The 18,318-nt window shown below is 42.2% G+C and overlaps 1 protein-coding gene across 1 annotated transcript in view; it reads left to right on the top strand.

Annotated features, from left to right (window-relative positions):
* Positions 1 to 659: 659 nt before the first annotated feature.
* TOX (thymocyte selection associated high mobility group box) overlaps positions 660 to 18,318 on the top strand; it is a gene marked incomplete at both ends in the record, with an annotated part of 287,177 nt that continues 269,518 nt past the window's right edge. Inside the window, one exon of the mRNA XM_080938630.1 lies at positions 660 to 761. Coding sequence (XP_080794756.1) covers positions 660 to 761 — 102 coding nt within the window. The remainder of the gene's footprint in view (positions 762 to 18,318) is intronic.

Below are 18,318 nucleotides of genomic sequence, written 5' to 3'. Positions count from 1 at the left end.
CCCCAACTGTACCCTTTGGGCCGCGTCCCGCCGCTGTCGGCACCCCTCCGGTCCGGTCACTAGTGTCCTCCGATCCCGACCCCCCCCCACAACACACACACACACCCGAGTCACACACACACAAACACACACCATCACTCCCCCATCCCAGGCCTCTAAGGTGGAGAAAAACTAAAAGCAGAACAAGGCAGAGTCTCCAATAAAACGCCCAGTACCCCGAGCCCGAGCGCGAGTGCCGGGCGGCGAAGGGCGCGGGAGGCGGGGATGGGGCGACGGGCGGGGGGACAATGAGCGCGTGAAGTTACCTGCCCGGCGGCGGGCCGAGAGCGCCGGGGCCGAGCGGACCAGGCAGGCTGCGCGCTCGGCGTGGACGGGTGCGCGCCGCGGCTTGGGGGGGAGACTTGAGCGCTTTTCCACCCTCTGGTTGTTCCCCCCCCACTTCTCTCTCTCTCTTTTTTTCTCTCTCTCTCTCTCTCTTTTCCTCCTCTTCTTAAACAAACCACAAACGGATGTGAGGGAAGGGAGGTGTTTCTTTTACTCCTGAGCCCAGACGCCTCTCTCTGTTCCGTCTAAGCTTTTTTTTTTTTTTTCTTCTGAGCACTTTTTTTTTTTTTTTTTCAAAAAGGAAAAGAAAAGGAGTTGCTTGATGTGAGAGTGAAATGGACGTAAGATTTTATCCACCTCCAGCCCAGCCCGCTGCTGCGCCCGCCGCTCCCTGTCTGGGACCTTCTCCCTGCCTGGACCCCTACTATTGCAACAAGGTGAACACTCTGCTTTTGTCTGCACCGATTCTGGCGGCTCGATCCCGGGAGGGGGGCAGCGGTGGCTGGACCGCGATGGGGCCCGCTGGGCGGACTGGGCCGGCTCGCAGAGGCCCGTCCCGGGCACGCTCGGTCGCAGCCCGCGGCGGCGCTGCGTGCGCTCGGGTAGTAAATATTGTGGAGCAGCTCCGGGGGTTTGCCAAACAACGCGATTGTGCGGAAAGTGACACGATTTGCTCGGATTCTTTCCTTCCTGCTGTTCGCCGCTAAGGATCCCTGCTTAGGTTTGCCGGGAGACATTTAAAAAAAAATAATGATGATGATAAAGCGAGCGTTCGAGAGAGAAAAACCCACGGAATACTTTGGGGGTGTGTCTGGGGTCTGGGAACTGAGGCAGAGTAGGAGAATTCCGTTTATATTCTAGTTCCTTCTTCTTCCTCCCTTTCTTGGACAGCCAGCCGGGGCTCGTGGCATCGCTTCCTTGCTCCGGATCACTCGCCAGAGGAGCAGCTAGGAGTGGGGTACCGGGACCCCGGAGGCTCCGGCGTTCCCGCACCGTGAAAATTATTCTGTAACTCTTTTGTTTTCTGTTCCGGCCGCAGAACCGGAGTTCTGATGCTGGCCCCTGAGGCCCGTGGCACAGTGGGTTAGCAGGATTATGATTTGGGGGAATAGATCTCCTTTGGAGTGTGTGAAAATAGCAAGTTTACAGGAAGCCAAGCTTGCGCTTTACATTCAAGTTAAAGCTCCGACGCTCTTTGCCTGGCTGAAGTAGGGTCCCTGGCTGGGCTACACCATAGTCTGCTGACTACCAGTGCAAGGGCCACCAGGGACAGGGGAAAGGTATTTTATGCTGGTGACCCAGAATGAGGACAGAGGCGAAGCTGCTCCGGTGCTCGGCTTGGCCCAAGAACAGGACAGCCAGGAGTTTCTAGGGAAGTCATTGCTCTCCTGGCTTCATGGAAGCAAAACCCGAGAGGGACACGGAGGGATCCTCTCCCAAGAGCAGCCACAGGCCACATCTTCTCTCTCCTGGGGTTTGTCAGACTTGTCTAAGCAATCCTGACTGATAGAGCTTGGTGGGGTCGGATTCTCTGAAATGTGTGGAGGGCCTTTTGGACTCCCAGTTCTTGCTTGATGAAAACCCTGCCCGATTCTTCCAGTCCTCTCAGACACTTCTCAATGACAAATGGATGGATTCGATGGGGAAAGTCTTTGAAACTCCCAACATTTGTCTGCTGGGGAGTCCTCACGTTAAAATGTGATGTAGAGGTGTTTAGCACCCCTGGCCCCTGGGATCTGTACCACGAGACAGGCTAGTAGCTCTCAGCTCTCAGTCTTGGTTATCACACACACACACACACACACACACACAGAGAGAGAGAGAGAGAGAGAGAGAGAGAGAGAGAGAGAGAGAGAGAGAGAGAGAGAGCTCTGTGAGTTACAACGCCTACAGACATCAGTCATGCCATAGAGAAGCAACTGGGTGCCATGTCCACGGTAATATTCAGTAAGAGTTGTGAGCAACGGAGGCTAGGAGTTAGGTGGAGGGGTAAAATAGAGAGAGTCAGACACTCAGTGAGGTCTTCAGGCCAGGGGCAAGTTGAAAGGTACTGGGAACTTCAGCAGGCGGGCACAGCAGAGTTGGTGAAATGAAGTTTTCCTCTGCTGGTAACACCATTCTTGCAGCCTTGAATATATTCTGACTTAAAAACCCAGGGTTTTATGCTTGTACTCCTCCCCCTCCCCCACCCCCCACAAGCAGAATGCGATTACTTGCTTCTTTAAAGTAGCAAGTCTGTCTAGGAGATTAAAGACCTGTTCTGTAGTTGTTACTAGAATCAAAAGATCGGCATCATTTTTTGACAATAAAACTATACAAGTCTTATTAAATTTATCAGTGAATTTAGGCTCCAAAAAGGAAGGTAATGACTCGAAGCCACATTTCACTCACCATTCCTGCGATAGTAGGGTCAGATTTAATTTAAAAGTTAAATGCTTTGGAAAATCAGGAATTACTTCAATATATTAAATCACTTTCCAATTAAGTGCCTTAAATAATTTTAGAGGGCTATGCTGTGAATTGAATGAATTAATTTTGAAAGTCTTCACCATTTCTCTACTAGTTCATAGAAGTTCCTTTTAAGTCGCCCTGTGTGTAAGAAGCAAACTGTTCTTTTTAAATGCAAATTAGCCATCCTTTCTATAGACTACTTGCAAGACTTCTATTTAACTTACACAGGGAATAATGGATTTTTAAAAATGCAAAGTCATAAGACTTGTTTCTTCTGGTAGAAAAATACCTCCTGGAAAGGCTTCTCCAGGGACTCTGCCCCTACCCACCTCTGTGTCACAGTTTATCAGATATATTTGTCACTGCTTCTTGATTGTACTAAACATACTGAGAAGGTTTCAAGATCCCACAAAGCCCAGGCACTTGTCCCTACCCCATGGTGATTTGCATTGGTGTAAAATTCCTGCCCAGACCACTGTTTGAATTGCCCAGGACTGAGTCAATTAGTGCTCATTTAGCAGTGAGGTGTAGAGAGAGAGAGACAAAAAGAAAAGGGAGAAGTTTGGAAAGGTGAAAAAAAGAAATCTGTATTTATATTTAACAAAATCCTAGTTGGGTCAGACTTTCCCCATAGAGACAGATTGCAAGGTAAACCTGTTTTCCTTCTGAGCCCTAATGAATATGCAGTTTATCTGAAATAACAGTCACTTTGTTGGATTATTTGTTTTTAACAGCTTGATAAGATCATAAAGCATGAATTATCTTTATTTTCAACCTGTCAACACTATACTGTTTAAAGTTGGTGTCCTAAGTCCCAGTGGAACCAGAACTTTCTGTGCTTTGGTGTCTTACAAAATGTAAATATGGTTTTTCCGGTGGCGTGGTTTGTTGTTGTTGTTGTTGTTGTTTTGTTTTTTTGTTTTTTTTTACCTCCTCCAATGTCAGAAGAGACCCTAATCGAGGAAATGAATATCCTCTTTCTGAGCTTTTCTGAACTAAAATGTGGTTGTTTTACCTCCCTGACACTTCCCAGCCCCTCTGCTCTGTACAGTGCCAAAACACTATTTAGATTTTTTTTCCAGTTAATAAACTCTGTAGGAGGCACATTTGGAAGCAGTTTAACCCAGTGGTCCTTTGTAAGAACAGGTTACATGATGAACACGTCCCAGTGTAAACTGGCCTTCGCAGTCACATCGTCTGCTGGGGGAGCAAGGCAAATGATGTCGGTTCTAGCAAGGGTGTGGGGCCGTCCCCTCCCTTATATACACTGCTGGAACTGGTGACATGGTGCGTGCTTTATGTAGGTCAGCTTTTGAAAGAGCAGTGGAGTTCAGAGACCGGCCAGAAGCATGTAGGATGGAGGGAACAGCCTTCTCCTCCTGTAACAGAAAGCACAGTTCTATTGTACACATTGAAAGAGGGGTGGCAGATCAGAGCTTCATCCAATTAGACTATTTTAAGTAACAGTGTATCTCTTAATTGAACTGAATGTTACCAAAGAAATTAGATTAAATGAGCTCCCAATTGGAGCTCTGTCGCAAAATATAGTCCTTTTTTTTTTGTTCTAGTTGAAGATGTCAAATCATCATTTTGAACATATACCTACAGGTTTAATAACAGCTTTCAGTTTCTTAGTGTAGTGTCATTTCTAAAGACCGTTTTTACAGATTTTAATGCTAAAATGGGACAAAGACATGGCACTTTATTTTTGCAGTGATGTGATGCGTTCAGTTATTGCTCAGTATCTGCCCACGTAAGGAGTACTAATAAAATTATGTTATGGCTTGGCAAATGATAGGGATACTGACCTTGTCCAGCTATGGGAGGGGAATCATAGTGTTTACTGCTCACAGGAACTGCTTTTATGTCCTGAGTCATCCATTGGTGGATTTAAAAGACTGGGAGCCCCACACATACACTCAGGCTTAACACTAGCTTCATGCAGTAAAGAAAAGTGGTCGTTTGGAGTTCTGTGCTTTTGTATGACAACAGAAAACGAAATACTCTTTCTATGAAGAATCAAGAGGAAGGGTCATCTGTGGACAAATGTTACACCCGTGATAACTTTTGAGTAAAACATTATTAATCATAGTAATGGAATCTTTGGACTTGCTTTCCTTCTTGTATTGTATTATGCATTGTATTTTAATGTGGCAGCACATGCCATGGCTAAAATGCTGGCCTTGCAAGCTCACTGAGATGGAGCTCTTATTCCTGTTTTGTTGAATAAATGTAAGAAGCAAGAGGAAGGTAGAAGGAGGGCAAACAGAAGGATAGAAGGGGAAGAAGGGGAGGGGGGCAGTAGGCAACTTAAAGCATCATAATTAGTCTTATCCGTAACTCCTAGAACTTGAATCGATATGTTTCTCTGTTCATTGATACTCTAAGCATTATTTGTCTAATCAAAGCTTCCTTGGGAATTATATGGGCTAAAACCTTCTATTAGTTAATGAATTTATGAACGAGAAAGAGCATAAATCAAGACATCATATAGTTTGGGACACTAAATCTTATAGCACACAGAATGTTCAATGTTGCTATCTTGACTTTGTCAGATATTTTAGTGTTACCAATCCCGATTTTTAAATGTGCCAAAAATTATACTCCTGAGGTCTGCAGAGATTATATGTTATTTTTTTAACATAGAATAAGTGGCTGAGTATTCTAAAATTTTGTTGTATATTTTAAAACTTATAGGATGGTAATTTTAAGTAGACTTAACAGTTTGCTTAGGTATAAAATCTGAAGCAATATTTACTGTCTTCTTGAATATGTAGTGTAGGGTTGAAATTATTTTGGGGATGTGCTTGCAAAGAGATTGGCAGTAAGATAGCAATAGAAATAAATTTGAAGTCCAAGGGAGTAAGGAAATTCATATTGGTTTTATATATGGGCTGTTTGTAGTGGTCTTTTCACATTATTTTGTACATGTGATGATCTTGGTTCAGGAAGGAGAACCTAGGATGGTAGAGGAGAAGGATAGCTGTTTGGGTGCCTATGCTTTTAATATTCTACCCCACACTTTTCCACTACTTTCCCTCCTTGAACAAACCTGGCTTGGATACTATTCTGCACACTGTTCATATGAACCCATGGGAGATGGGGCTGTTTATCATTAGCCCACCTTTCACATCGCGATTTGGCTACCTCGACCCTCTTCTAAGTAACATCACCATTACCATTATGTTAACCTACCTGCTCTTCCTGAAGGATTCTGGTTGTATTTTATGGTGCATGAGAACTGGCCCTTACCTACTTTTTAAAATCCTAATGCCCTGCCCCCCATGTGCATCTGCAACACTATAGTCATACTGTGATAGGCTGAGGAGTCCAGCTGTGGTGCTGCAGAGGAAAAGTAGTTGTGGCTGTTTTCTCTAGGCTATGGTCTTTCTCCTACTACTCAATAAGCTTAGAGTTTAGACACATGCTCCAGGAAACTCATCCTAAGCAAGGAAGCTTCCGTTGGATTCCAGAGATGAAACCGTGACTCTTAATTGGCACATACATCACATTGTGTGAGAAAATATTTATCATTCGCACATATTCCTATAAGAACACCCACAAAGAACTAAAAAGGGAAGAGTAATCCTTGCAGAGTGTATTGAACTAACCACATTATAGTTAGGTCTCATGACCACCCTACATCTTGAGGTTTTCCAGGAAGTCGTAAGTAGGTAGGAGCTGTGTTTCATGTCTCAATCCGTAAGAACTACAATCATCAAGTGATTGAACATATTTAATGACTGTACCTCTAAAAAATATCTTTAAGCATTGCTTAGAGTAAACTCATGAAACCCAATCCTAGAGACCACACTTGTAGGGAAATAAAGTCTGCAATCCACTATAAGTATAAATCCTACGACCCTCAAACATAGTTCACGGCTGCAGGAAACATTTATTTGAAGTGCCAAGACACAATTCTAGTTTCTTTTAGTTGGGTGTTTAATTCTTCCCTGTTTTAAAGAGATCATGTGTGTTCTTGTGTCTGCTTTTGAGCTGCTGAAATCTTCTTAGTTAGTCTTCTCTGAGTGTGTCCTTTTCAGAGTCAGTAGTCCAAGGTCTGCTTAGTTTGCTAGTGACTTGCTTTCATGGAACCCGGCCTGCCAAAAGAATGTAGCTTGCTTGTGCTCTAGTGAATTTGAGATTTTTGCTTTGTTTTATTTTAATCCCTCTATGCCAAGTTTTATTCTGAAGAGCAAAGGCTCATCCGTAGACTGCTTAGAAATGTGGTTTATAATGCCGTTGCCAACAGACTGCTAATTACAGCAGCATTACCGTCTTACTTGGCCATGTGCAGTCAGCATTAACCTACACAAAGGTTTTCTGGTCCTAGCATGTGTTTCCCTTGCAATTTCCTGTACAGAAGGGAACATTATCCTACTGTGTGCTTGGACAATAATACTATCAGTGTAGGTATGAGTAAGGTCTGTTCATGAAGAAGCCTCTGTTCTTTCACACTTTAGGGAGCAGTATTTTCCCAGCCCTCTTCAGCTTGCTCTTTGACAAGTTCATCTCACTTGATGAAAAAGTTTGAAGATCACTTTTGAGACCAAGCTTTAGCTTTTGATTTACTCATCACAGACCAGACTACAGTCCCAGATTTCACGACACTGGTGTCACTATGAGGTATTTTTTCTTGTCCCCATTTACTTACTTACTTACTTACTCAAAGGTTTTAGTTGGTTTAAGTTGCTTTCGCCAAGTGTCTATTGCTTGTTTCCAAAAGTTGTGGCATTTTGCAAAAATGTACATTGGAGGGATTTTGGGAGAATTGGAGGCAAGGTTGGCTCATAAGAACCTTCGGCAATCTCCGGAAAAGCATGCCGTGTTTTGAGAAACCACATGGTTTTACTTGTGTCTGTTTCACAACACCAATGAACAAACCCTCCTGGTTAAATGCCCTTGGGCTGATGTCATGGATGTCACTGTCAGTTACTCCCTCACCCCTCCATAGAAACTATAAGAGAACAATATTTTTGTAATATATGGCCTGGGTTTGTGAATGTGCTTTTCAGGGTTCTCGATCTATTTCTGGCCATAAATGCACAGGAGACTTTATCCTCACTAGCAGACTCCATCAATCAATGTGTACAAGAACAGCAATTAAGGAAATCATCACAGCTACTAGGAATCCCCAATGATTACTTCCTTTAAAGAAACTTAGCCATATTTCAGGGGCGGGGGGGGGGGGTTGGGGGCAGGGCGATTCTGCTGAATGCCAAGACTTTACTTGGACATATGCTATATACCCTAATGGACTAGAGATCCAAGTGTTTCTGAGAAAAACTCCAGGCCTTTCTCAAGAGAAGACTTCTTTTGTTAATAGTTTTGGAAGAGACCTCATAACTCTCTTCGTTCTGGGTAAAAATAAAGCCAACCATGGGAGTGTGTGAGTTCCTCCTTCTGTACCTACCAGTGGCTGGAGAAGCCTGGCTTTGCTCCAATGCTGGCTAAAAGTTCTGACACTAAAACTCTGTGTCCCAGGTTTCCATATATCCAAGATAGCAAAGCAACTTACTTTCCTGGGCCCCGTGAGAATTAGGAAGCCAATGCAAACAGAAGATTTTGTAATTATTTGGTAAAAGAGATCCAGTCGTTCAAGGAATGGCAGGCTTCGCCCAAACACGATGCTCACCCCTTATCTGCTTCTCTTACCCTGATGGAAGTGGTCTCAAAAGTTTCAAATTAGTGAGCTTTTTGGATGTTAGTGAATGAGATAAGATCTTTGCAGAGCAAAAGGGAAAATGACCAAGAAGGGATCTGAAGAGGTACAGTTTGTGGACCCCTTTCTTTAGCTATTGGTATGCCTCTCTGGGCAAACTTTCCTCTTCCTCTGCAGTCAGGAGTCTTGTACCTAAGAAGAAAAATGCTACTGATAAGCTCATTGCCTGATCTACATGGTCAGAAGCTAGGAGAGAAGTTTGGCACAATCCAAGAGGGAAGTTCCTGAGTTCAGGGAATCAAGGGTCCCTCTCTGCCCTTTTCTTTGATATGTGTCATATAGTCACAATATTATATGAAGAATGAATTAGTAAATGGAACAACTGGGTCTACAGAAATTACAGTTGCATTAGAAAGATGTCTGTGCGACACCTCATTTCCTTAAGTCTTTAACTCAGTGAAATGGTTAATTTAAAGAATTGCAGAGAAAGTTTCCCATTCACTGGTATCTTTTTCAGCATGGTAAATACCAGTTCTTTCTGAAGCCAGTAGCCCTTAGCTTAAAATGCCAGTAACAATTGTATAAAGAGAAATGCTAATAATAAAGAGGCCTGATAACCTTTCAACAAAAGTATATTTTATCATCTGGCAGATGCAGTCATGAACATTAATCATAGAAACCTGCAGATAGTAGAAGCTTAATATCAAAGCTAATGATTTATTTTATGTTAATGACTTTCTGCTCGGGCATAAAAGACCGCTCATAATGGACTCTCAGAGCTCTGTTCAGTTACTAAGGCTAATGGGATAATCTTTCCTCTCCCAAAATTAAGCTTTTGAAATAAATTATGCTTTTATTTTTCAAGGTAACTCTAAAAAATTTACTGCAAAACTAATCTTTTAAGAACTGCTTAAAGTAATAAAAAAATGGGGGAGGGGAATCCCAGCAGAGCCTTACCAACTGTGAACAGTCTTTCTTAATTGGAGAAAAGAAAGTTTTTATGCATGCTAATATCACTGACCCTGTAATGCTAGAGAATTTTAAAGTCAGACTTGAGTAGCACACTCTGTCTTTTGGGGAGTGCCTCTAATACCATAATAGACCATTTTTTTTTTTTTGTCCATTACTAGGAAATAATGAGCCAAATACTTCTAGGACATTGGAATATTTCACTGAGACATTTTGAAAATCATGTTTACAATTAGTTTTAACCAACATTATGTTTCAATAAGAGATAATTTGCCTGTTAAAGTTTACATAATGTGCTAATCATGTCTGGTGGTTAATAAAGGCCTCCTACTCACTCCCCTGATGGCTATAAAAGGCTATTATATTCGTGGCAGCAGTTCAGGTACAGCTGCTGCGTGTTAATAATGCATCATTGTCCCGCTAATCAAAACAGCAAAGGTCGCCACCCTAAGCACCTAAACTACCTAGCCTCTTTCCAAAATATTTATTAAGACCTTCACGGAGTATCTCTTTATTTTCCTTAGCCTCTAGTGAGTTGATTCCACTCCTAACTACTTGTGGGATAAAGGTTTTGTAACCTGAGCTAGGTCCTAGAAGAGATTAATAAGTGTTCATACTAATCTTCTCTCATAAACATGCTTCCATTTCTACAGTCATCGACTGAACTTGTGTCCAGGGTTGTAACAGCCATGAGCTCCTTTGTAATTAAAAAGGTGCATGGCAGCGTGAGGAGAGTCAAACTTTTCATGTCATTTATGAAGATATTTAAGAATAAAACAGCTCAATATAACCAGAATTAATGTACTCAGAGCAAATCAAGTAAGGGGAAGAGAGACTTATAATTTTAAAACAAATTAATTAATGGTAGTCTGTGTGTCTGAGGCAATAGTGAAATACAGTTTACTTAATTGTTCTCAAGCTTAAGAAAATGACACCAGTAAAAGCTTCCTAAGCCATAGCTTCTACATGCAAATATTATATTCACATGGGATCTTCATTTTGTTAGAAAATTATGCAAATCAGTAGGCCAGTTAGGTGGACATTGTGACAGCTCAGTTGTCTTCCTAGCCTCTGTGACTGTTCATGTAACATAATCCATGTTGTGTGTGTGTGTGTGTGTGTGTGTGTGTGTGTGTGTCTTTTGAGAGAAGACAAAATGTTAAGCGAATAAGACCTCACTTTCTTATATTATACTATTATTTTCTGGCTTTTGTTATTTATTATGATAACCCTGAGTGTGAGTATGTGTATGAGAGAGAGAGTAGGAGGAGGAAGGGAGGGAGGGAGGAAGGGAGGGAAAGAGAGAGAGACAGAGAGAGACAGAAAGAGAGACAGAGAGACAGAAACAGACACACAGAGAGAAAGGGAGAGAGTTTAAATATTTTCAGAGGAGGAAAAAAAAACACAAAACAAAACTGTGTTCCCATCATCAAAAGTGCTGGTGGGAGGAGCTTCCATGAGGGAAACCTAGTGTACAATGGTTCATTTGTCATGCTTTAGATATATAATACCCACAATCAAATATGTACAGGGACAGTTGTGATCTATGAAGCCCCTGGCTCGGTGCCATTGTTTGTAGTCTCTACGGTTGTCACACATTGTTCTTTGCCCATCACACCCTTACAGCAGAATTTGACACAATTTCTAGCTTTCAGCCCAGCACCATTTTCCCTGCACAGCGTACAGGAGTTTGACAGGGTGTGTTGAGGACAACCCCAGCAAGCAATTGATATTTTGAAGTGGCAAGCGTTTCAGCAGCTGCCTGCTTGTGAAAGGGGGATGAGAAGATACACTGTATTGTTAGTTTCAGGGAAAGCATTAAGGTTTAAGCTCTGTAAAAATGTACACATTATTCCTCAGTGGCGGAGCAGAGTCTTTTATGGTTTTTTTTTTTTTTTTTTTTTTTTTTTTTTTAGAGCTTACCTCTCTGGCTGATGTGAACTACAATGACATTGGTCAGTAAATGAATAGGAGTACTTTGAATTTGAACTGCAGCCAATTTTGCACCAACAAAGGAACTGACAAAAGAAAGATTTTATGTAAAATGCAAAGCACACGTAATGTTTAGGGGGGTAGGGGGTGGGGAGAAAGAAAGCAGAGCAAGAGCAAAGAAAGCCCACGCTAAAAATATCCTTTAACATACATTTGCAAGGAGGCCAAATAGTTGAGACCCCCATCTATTTTTCATGGCTCATCAGTTCCAACCTAAGCAGTTTTAAAAAACCTGTTGTAAACACTTAGGGTTTCGGGATACGATCACACGGAATGGAAATTGTTTTTTCTAAACAAGTTAGGGAGCCCTGGAGGCCTGTTGGCAGAGTATCAGGGTCACCCACTGCTGGAGCCCCCAACTCTCTGTCTCTCTCCAGTAGTGGGGAAATTGTACCTTAATCAGTTATGGCACTTTCGGTGTGTAACGTTCATTAGCAAGGCAATTTGTCATGATTGTTAATGGTCAGGATGCAGGCACCCTCTCACATACATAGCCCAATAAACAAGGAGGCAGATACGTCAACATCTGATGGTATTCACTTGATTCAAGTTTGTAATCCAAGGACAGTTGCTCGAAACAGACACAGCAGTCCACTAACAAACATGCCCCATTCACCACCACCACCACCCCCAGCCCTGCTTTGTGGGTTTGAGGCTTTAAAGCACACTAATGTGCTGTTAGGAAGGGCACAGACTTGGGTCCAATGTTCAACAGAAGCTAACTTAGGAGCAGAGTTCCTTCTGGGTTCATCTGGTAAGGATTTATGTGCATAACACTTGCTATACAGTTCCATAGATTGGGAGTTCTCACCTGCTACATAGTCTTCTCCTGATCAAAAGAGAAAAAAAGTCACTTCCCCAGAGGTTGATAGACTGGATGGCCACTTGTCGTGTGGGCTTAGAGTCTACCTATTTTTAAAGTTTTACAGTTCAACTGCAAACCTTGCACAATGAAGTAGAGGACTTTCTTTATCAGTCTGTTCAGTAAGCCGCTCATGGTTCTAAACAGGAGAAAGGGGCTTTAAAGATTGCCCTAGTTGCAAAGGGGAAGATATATTTTAAAACATAGTTTCTATTTTCTAGACCTGATAGCACATGGCTTTCCAGACGCGGTCTTGTTGACATTTTCATTTTTAATGAAAATGATTTCTCAGAACAGAACCTGTTCTTGCTAGTAAGAAAAGCTGCTACTGCTCAGGTTCCTGTGGAACAGTCCTCTGGTACGCTTCGCTGAGTGTTGTCAAAAAGGTTTACCTCATGATTGACAGCCGGCAGGAATGTGAATGGAGATTTTAATTGCGCATCATGTGTGCATATCAGAGTGAGAGGATTCTTGACTGTGCTTAGCTCCATATCTCTACAGATCAGCCGGGCCAAAATAGTGCTCTTTTAGATGCAGTTTCCAAACTAGAAAGGTGATGTGTGTGTGTGTGTGTGTGTGTGTGTGTGTGTGTGTGTGTGTGTGTGTGTGTGTGTTAAAATCATGTGCTATTCATTTCTGAAGTGAAATAACTTGTGCTTTCTCAGCTTCAGAGTTTGAAAGTAAAACAAAAGCTATTTAGAGATTTTTCTCTTTTACTCTGCACTTATAATATGCTTGGATGATGTAAGCTCTTCTTAAGCTACAAGTTGGGGAAAGTCGGCCAGAACACACACACACACACACACACACACACACACACACACACACACGTTTGGCACTTGCTATGAGAAGTGTTTCTCTTGTTCCATTTGGACTAGCCTTTCCTTTGAGAAGAAAGAAGAACCCTAAACCAGTGGAAAAATCTACTGAGTCAGTTATCTGCCTAGAGTTTATAGATCTTGAAAGAAATAAAAGCTGGAGACCAGGCAATATATTTCTGAGATGGGGAAGATTTGTACTGTATTTGAATTTTTAAATAACATTAATAAGAATATCAGTTAGTGTACTGGCTAGCTTTGTGTCAGCTTGACACAAGCTGGAGCTATCACAGAGAAAGGAGCCTCAGTTGAGGAAATGCCTCCTTGAGATCCAGCTGTAAGGTATTTTCTCAACTAGTGATCAAGGGGGAGGGCCCAGCCCCTTGTGGGTGGTGCTATCCTTGAGCTGGCAGACCTGGGTTCTATAAGAAAGAAAGCTGAGCCAGCCAGGGGAAGCAAGCCAGTTAGTAACATCCCTCTGTGGCCTCTGCATCAGCTCCTGCTTCCTGACCTGCTTGAGTTCCAGTCCTGCCTTCCTTTGGTGATGAACAGCAATGTGGAAGTGTAAGCTGAATAAACACTTTCCTCTCAAACTTGCTTCTTGGTCATGATGTTTTGTGCAGGAAGAGAAACCCTGACTAAGACAATAGACTTAGAAAATTTCCACTTTGGCTGATAACATATAAGGCAAAGATTTATTTATAATAAGCACCTCTTTGTCAAGATGTCCTAGTGGACATATTTTACTATCTTGAACTGTCTACCATATGAATCATATGTGATTTTTTTTTAAGTGAAGTAACAGTTTCATTGTAAGCTACAGTAATCTCAGGAAATAAAGAATTTATTAATATATAAAAGGAGAAGAGACTTTTAAAAATGTACTTCTTGAGACAGGGTCCCACTATTTAGAGCAGGCTGGACTTGAACTCAGAGGTTGTCTGTTTCTACCTCCCGTATGCTGGGATTCTTAATGAAGGCATAGTTTTTTGTTTTTGTTCTTCTTGTTGTTGGTTTTTGGGTTTTTTTTTGGGGGGGGGGGGCGTTGTGGTTGTTTGTTTGTTTGTTTGTTTCATTTGTTGGAATCTCAGAATTTGGTGCTTGGATAGTAAATTTAAAACAAAGCTGTATTTCTGTGTCATTTTGATTAGTGAAGAAAATGTCAGTGCCTGGGTCATACTTAATATATGTAGTGGTGAAGAGGGGGGTACTGAAGGCATGGTGACCTTAGCATGTCCCAAGAGAATTTAACTTTCTTATAGGCTCTGAAATATTATCTGAACACATTTTAGGTCCTAGGAAATATCCACTGGTTATCCAGCCTCTGCTGTGATGTGGGGGGGATAGAGGCTAACTGAAGGCACAACTGTGTCTTTAAAATGCCAAAGCAAACTCTGTTACATTTAGATGTTAGGTTTTTTTGTATGGGGTGACATTTTTTGTAATGCTCTGGCAGACTATTTCATACTTTTTCCTGAGAGATCAGACAAGGGAGAAAATATATACACTTACAAAATAATGATTTTTTTTTTAAAGTATTCATCTGAATATGGTTCAGCTGATACTCTGGTAGTGAGTTTCATCAGGCAGAGGCTGTAGCAATAAAACTATTAAGGTCATTTCTACATCGGCTGCTGCACTTGGGTCCTGGTGCCACTTCTATTATGATCTCTGACGTTCAGGTTGGGGTGGTGTAGAGCCGCCGTAAATAACTGCACACAGGTGAAGCAGAACATTTCAGCATAAGTAGACGTTTTATCTGGAATGTACCTGCTGTGTAACTTTGGTCATGGGAACGAGCCGTTCTTATTCATTGTGAGAAACTGAAAAGTAGTTGGATTGTCATGGGAGGGAGAGCCTCCTTATGAATGTACAGGGGACAAGAGAGAGGCTGAGAGATGAGAAAGATCGGGTAGCAGGACAGAGGCAACTGTGGCGCAGTCGCAGGATAAATACCATGACAGAAAACCTGAGGTTTCAGTGTGAGGGTCAGAAAATAGGCAAGGAATTGATTCTGGGGGACCCCCTCCGGCTTCCTGGGGGTGGGGGTGGGGCGGCCTTTCAGCTGGCCTTAAAGTTTGGTTGGCAAAGAAAAGGAAAATGACTTCTGACTTGTTGAATTATGTTTTAGACTTCTAGTTTTTCAAATGATGTGAGGCAACTTAAAGGAAGAAAGGACAGAGACTGGTGGCAGAGCTCAGTGGTTGAGGACATGCCCAGCCTGCCTGAGGTCAAGCCTCTACAGTCAAACAAAACAAATCAAAGCAGAAAACCAAAACCTCTAAACGAATCAAAACAAAACAAACTTTTGGGGGCTAGAAGCACATGGTGGGGGGTCCCAGCTAGGGAACAGAGAAAAACCTGCCTCTTGTCTTACCTATTAAACTACATAAATATTAAAATTTATCCTTTGCTCCGCCCCCATGGGAAGAAAGTAGGAGAACACAAGGAACAGCAAATCTCTGACTTTCTGAAGCATGCATCAGCGTTAATCACCCACACAGGCAAGGTATTCTCTAGGAAAAAAGCTGTAACAACTCTAGCCAAAGGATGCTAAACACAGAAAATGAAGAAAGACGGGGAGGTATGAGCTGCTAGGCTGAAGAAAGCTGGGCATAAGATATGGTAGCTTAAACTCCTGGAATTAGGTTATGAAGTGAGAGGTCTGCATTGAGAATTGGCTCTAGCTAATGGGAAGGGCTTTCTGGAATGATGCACAGAAGCTGGGTTGGAAATCAAATGCTTACTGTCAGTGGGCTGCTGCTCACCCCACATAAGAATGTACATACCAAGAGTAGATGTGCACACATGTAATCTCAGCATCGGAGATGTTACAGCAAGAAGGTTGCCACCAGGACTTCTCTATGGTTTGAAGAGAGGCAACAATGAAGAGGGAGGAAGCCAGACAGCATGGATGTAGTTGGGAGAATAAAGTGCTCATGTCACAGGATAAACTAGTGATGGTTGGTGATGGAGGAAGGTCTTTTGAGCATGTTTTTGTACTTTTTAGGTATCAGTATAGGATCTACCATGCTGGAGATCTGCAAAGTCCAAAGGAGGAAAATGTGAAGAAAATAAAGAGTAGTAGTGGAGGTTTTGGAGGCAAAGTACAGAGTATGACCTAACATATGACAAAAACATTGTCACACATGTGAGCATGAATGTGTTCACCACACCACACACGCTCGTGTGCTCACACAAACAAACAAACAAACACACACATACCACACACACACACACACACACACACACACAACACACACACACCATATCACACACACACACACATACCATACACACACATCACAAGCCTGGCTTCTTCTTTTTACCTCTTCCTGATATAATTTGTAACACGACTCATTACTTTAGGTTACTGCATTGGATGTCTTTCCCTAGACTCTTTCCCACCCTCAGGGGCCCCTGTTCTCTCCTGTTCTCTTCATCATAAGGATACAGCTCTGTGGACCTCTCAGTGTTGGGAAGACAGGAGCTCTGGCTAGGTAGGTGGCATGGATCGATTTCAGGTGTGTGCATGGAGGATTTCCCAGGTATTGTGTCTGGAACTTACCATTAAGTCAAAGTCCTTCCTGTTGGTCTTTTATGTCCCTCAGTAGGCCTTCACTCCTCTCTGTTTTTTGCTTTTTTGGTAGAGTTTGTACATAGTAAAGCAGAAATATATGACTAGTGGAAATTCCATCCAAGAGACATGATTTGTCTCCAAGAAACTCATGATAGACCAGTAATCATTTTAGATTTTTGCCTATATCCAAATCAGGTTAACTATTTTATACTTAAAATATTTCAAACTTCCATCCACAGTGGCAGGCTGGAAGAACATTCACTTTAGAGAGCTACTGTTTGTGGGATTTATTCCCAAGTTCCCACTGTAACAGAACAAAACTGGACAATGGTGAGAAACGGATTCCATTCACCAGACTCCAGGATGCATTTGTGGTGTTGGAAGCCTATGGCACAGGGGTGTGTAGACTCACTTCAGGAGAATGGGATGATATTTGTAAACAAAGCCAAGCATCATCTCGTGATGGGGGTATCATTGTAGAGTACACGTTAACATAGCACCGTCTCCCAGTGATGATATGGGAACTTTACATTTGATGTCTGTCATTGCAGAAATATGACTACATGTACTTGTCTGTCTTTGTTGTGTTCTCACTGAATACTGTATCGGATGTTGTTATATGCCAAGACATGTGCTGAAGTTGTGAGAACCAGTGTACCCCTGTAGAAGTGGTTATCTTACGTATGATCTAGGTAACTCTACTGAAAGATGAGAGAGGACCAGAAATGGAATAGATAATTTTAAATTTTTCCCATGACTACTGTGACCACTGAATGCAGACAGTGTGTCCTGTCCCTATTTCCATCCATACATTCTGTTTCTCGGTCCTGTTCATTCCTGTATACTAGATGAGAGTGCTAAGAACAGAAGCAACATTTCTTGTCCCTTCTAACGACCTGCCCAGAAAGCAGCTGATGCCTGTGGAGTACTGCGACTCGGTAACATAAGCCAATAGTGATTGTTTATGAAGTGGCCGAGGGAATAAATTTTTAAAAATTGAAATTCTAGTCACACAAATATTTAAGTCTTTGGAAATTTGAACCAGGTATCATTGAAAAATAAACAGTGGGCTCTGTGCTCAGTGTCTCCTTTGATGCTCCCATGTGCTGAAATTAGTTGATCAACATTACCCCATGCCATTTTTTTTTTCCTGTTGGAAGCCATTCTCAAGTTGAGGATGTTTGTAAAATGGTAACATAATCACTGGGGGTTTTGTTCGGGTTCATTATAATAGATTTCAAAAGGTAAACACCGCTGCCAAGTTTAAAAATTTCTTTTTTTTCTGATACAGTCTCTGAATTCTGTGAGACAGGCATTGCAAGCTTATAAAATAATTCTGCCGATCTCATGTTTTCTTACCATCTCATTCCTTACCCTAATATGGTATGGAGGCAGACTGCAATTACGCTTTCACAATTACTTTATTATACGGCTGAAATATACTCCCGAAGCTCCTATTACCTTTTCCAAATACCATTTGCACAGACCTGCTGATGGCTGTCAGCGGCGCTTCCTCGGGACAATCAACCATTCTTAGTGGGTTGTGTTTAAATTCAGAACACCACAAATAGAGAGCACCTCTCTCTCTCCTTGCTGATGAATTTTTAATGCCCAAGCATTTGTAATAATTCAAAGGACTTCATTACAACAGGGTACAGAA

Source organism: Micromys minutus (assembly GCF_963924665.1).
Source record: "Micromys minutus genome assembly, chromosome: 26".
In the NCBI taxonomy this organism is placed as follows: Eukaryota; Metazoa; Chordata; class Mammalia; order Rodentia; family Muridae; genus Micromys; species Micromys minutus.
This window is presented reverse-complemented; position numbering and strand designations above follow the sequence as displayed.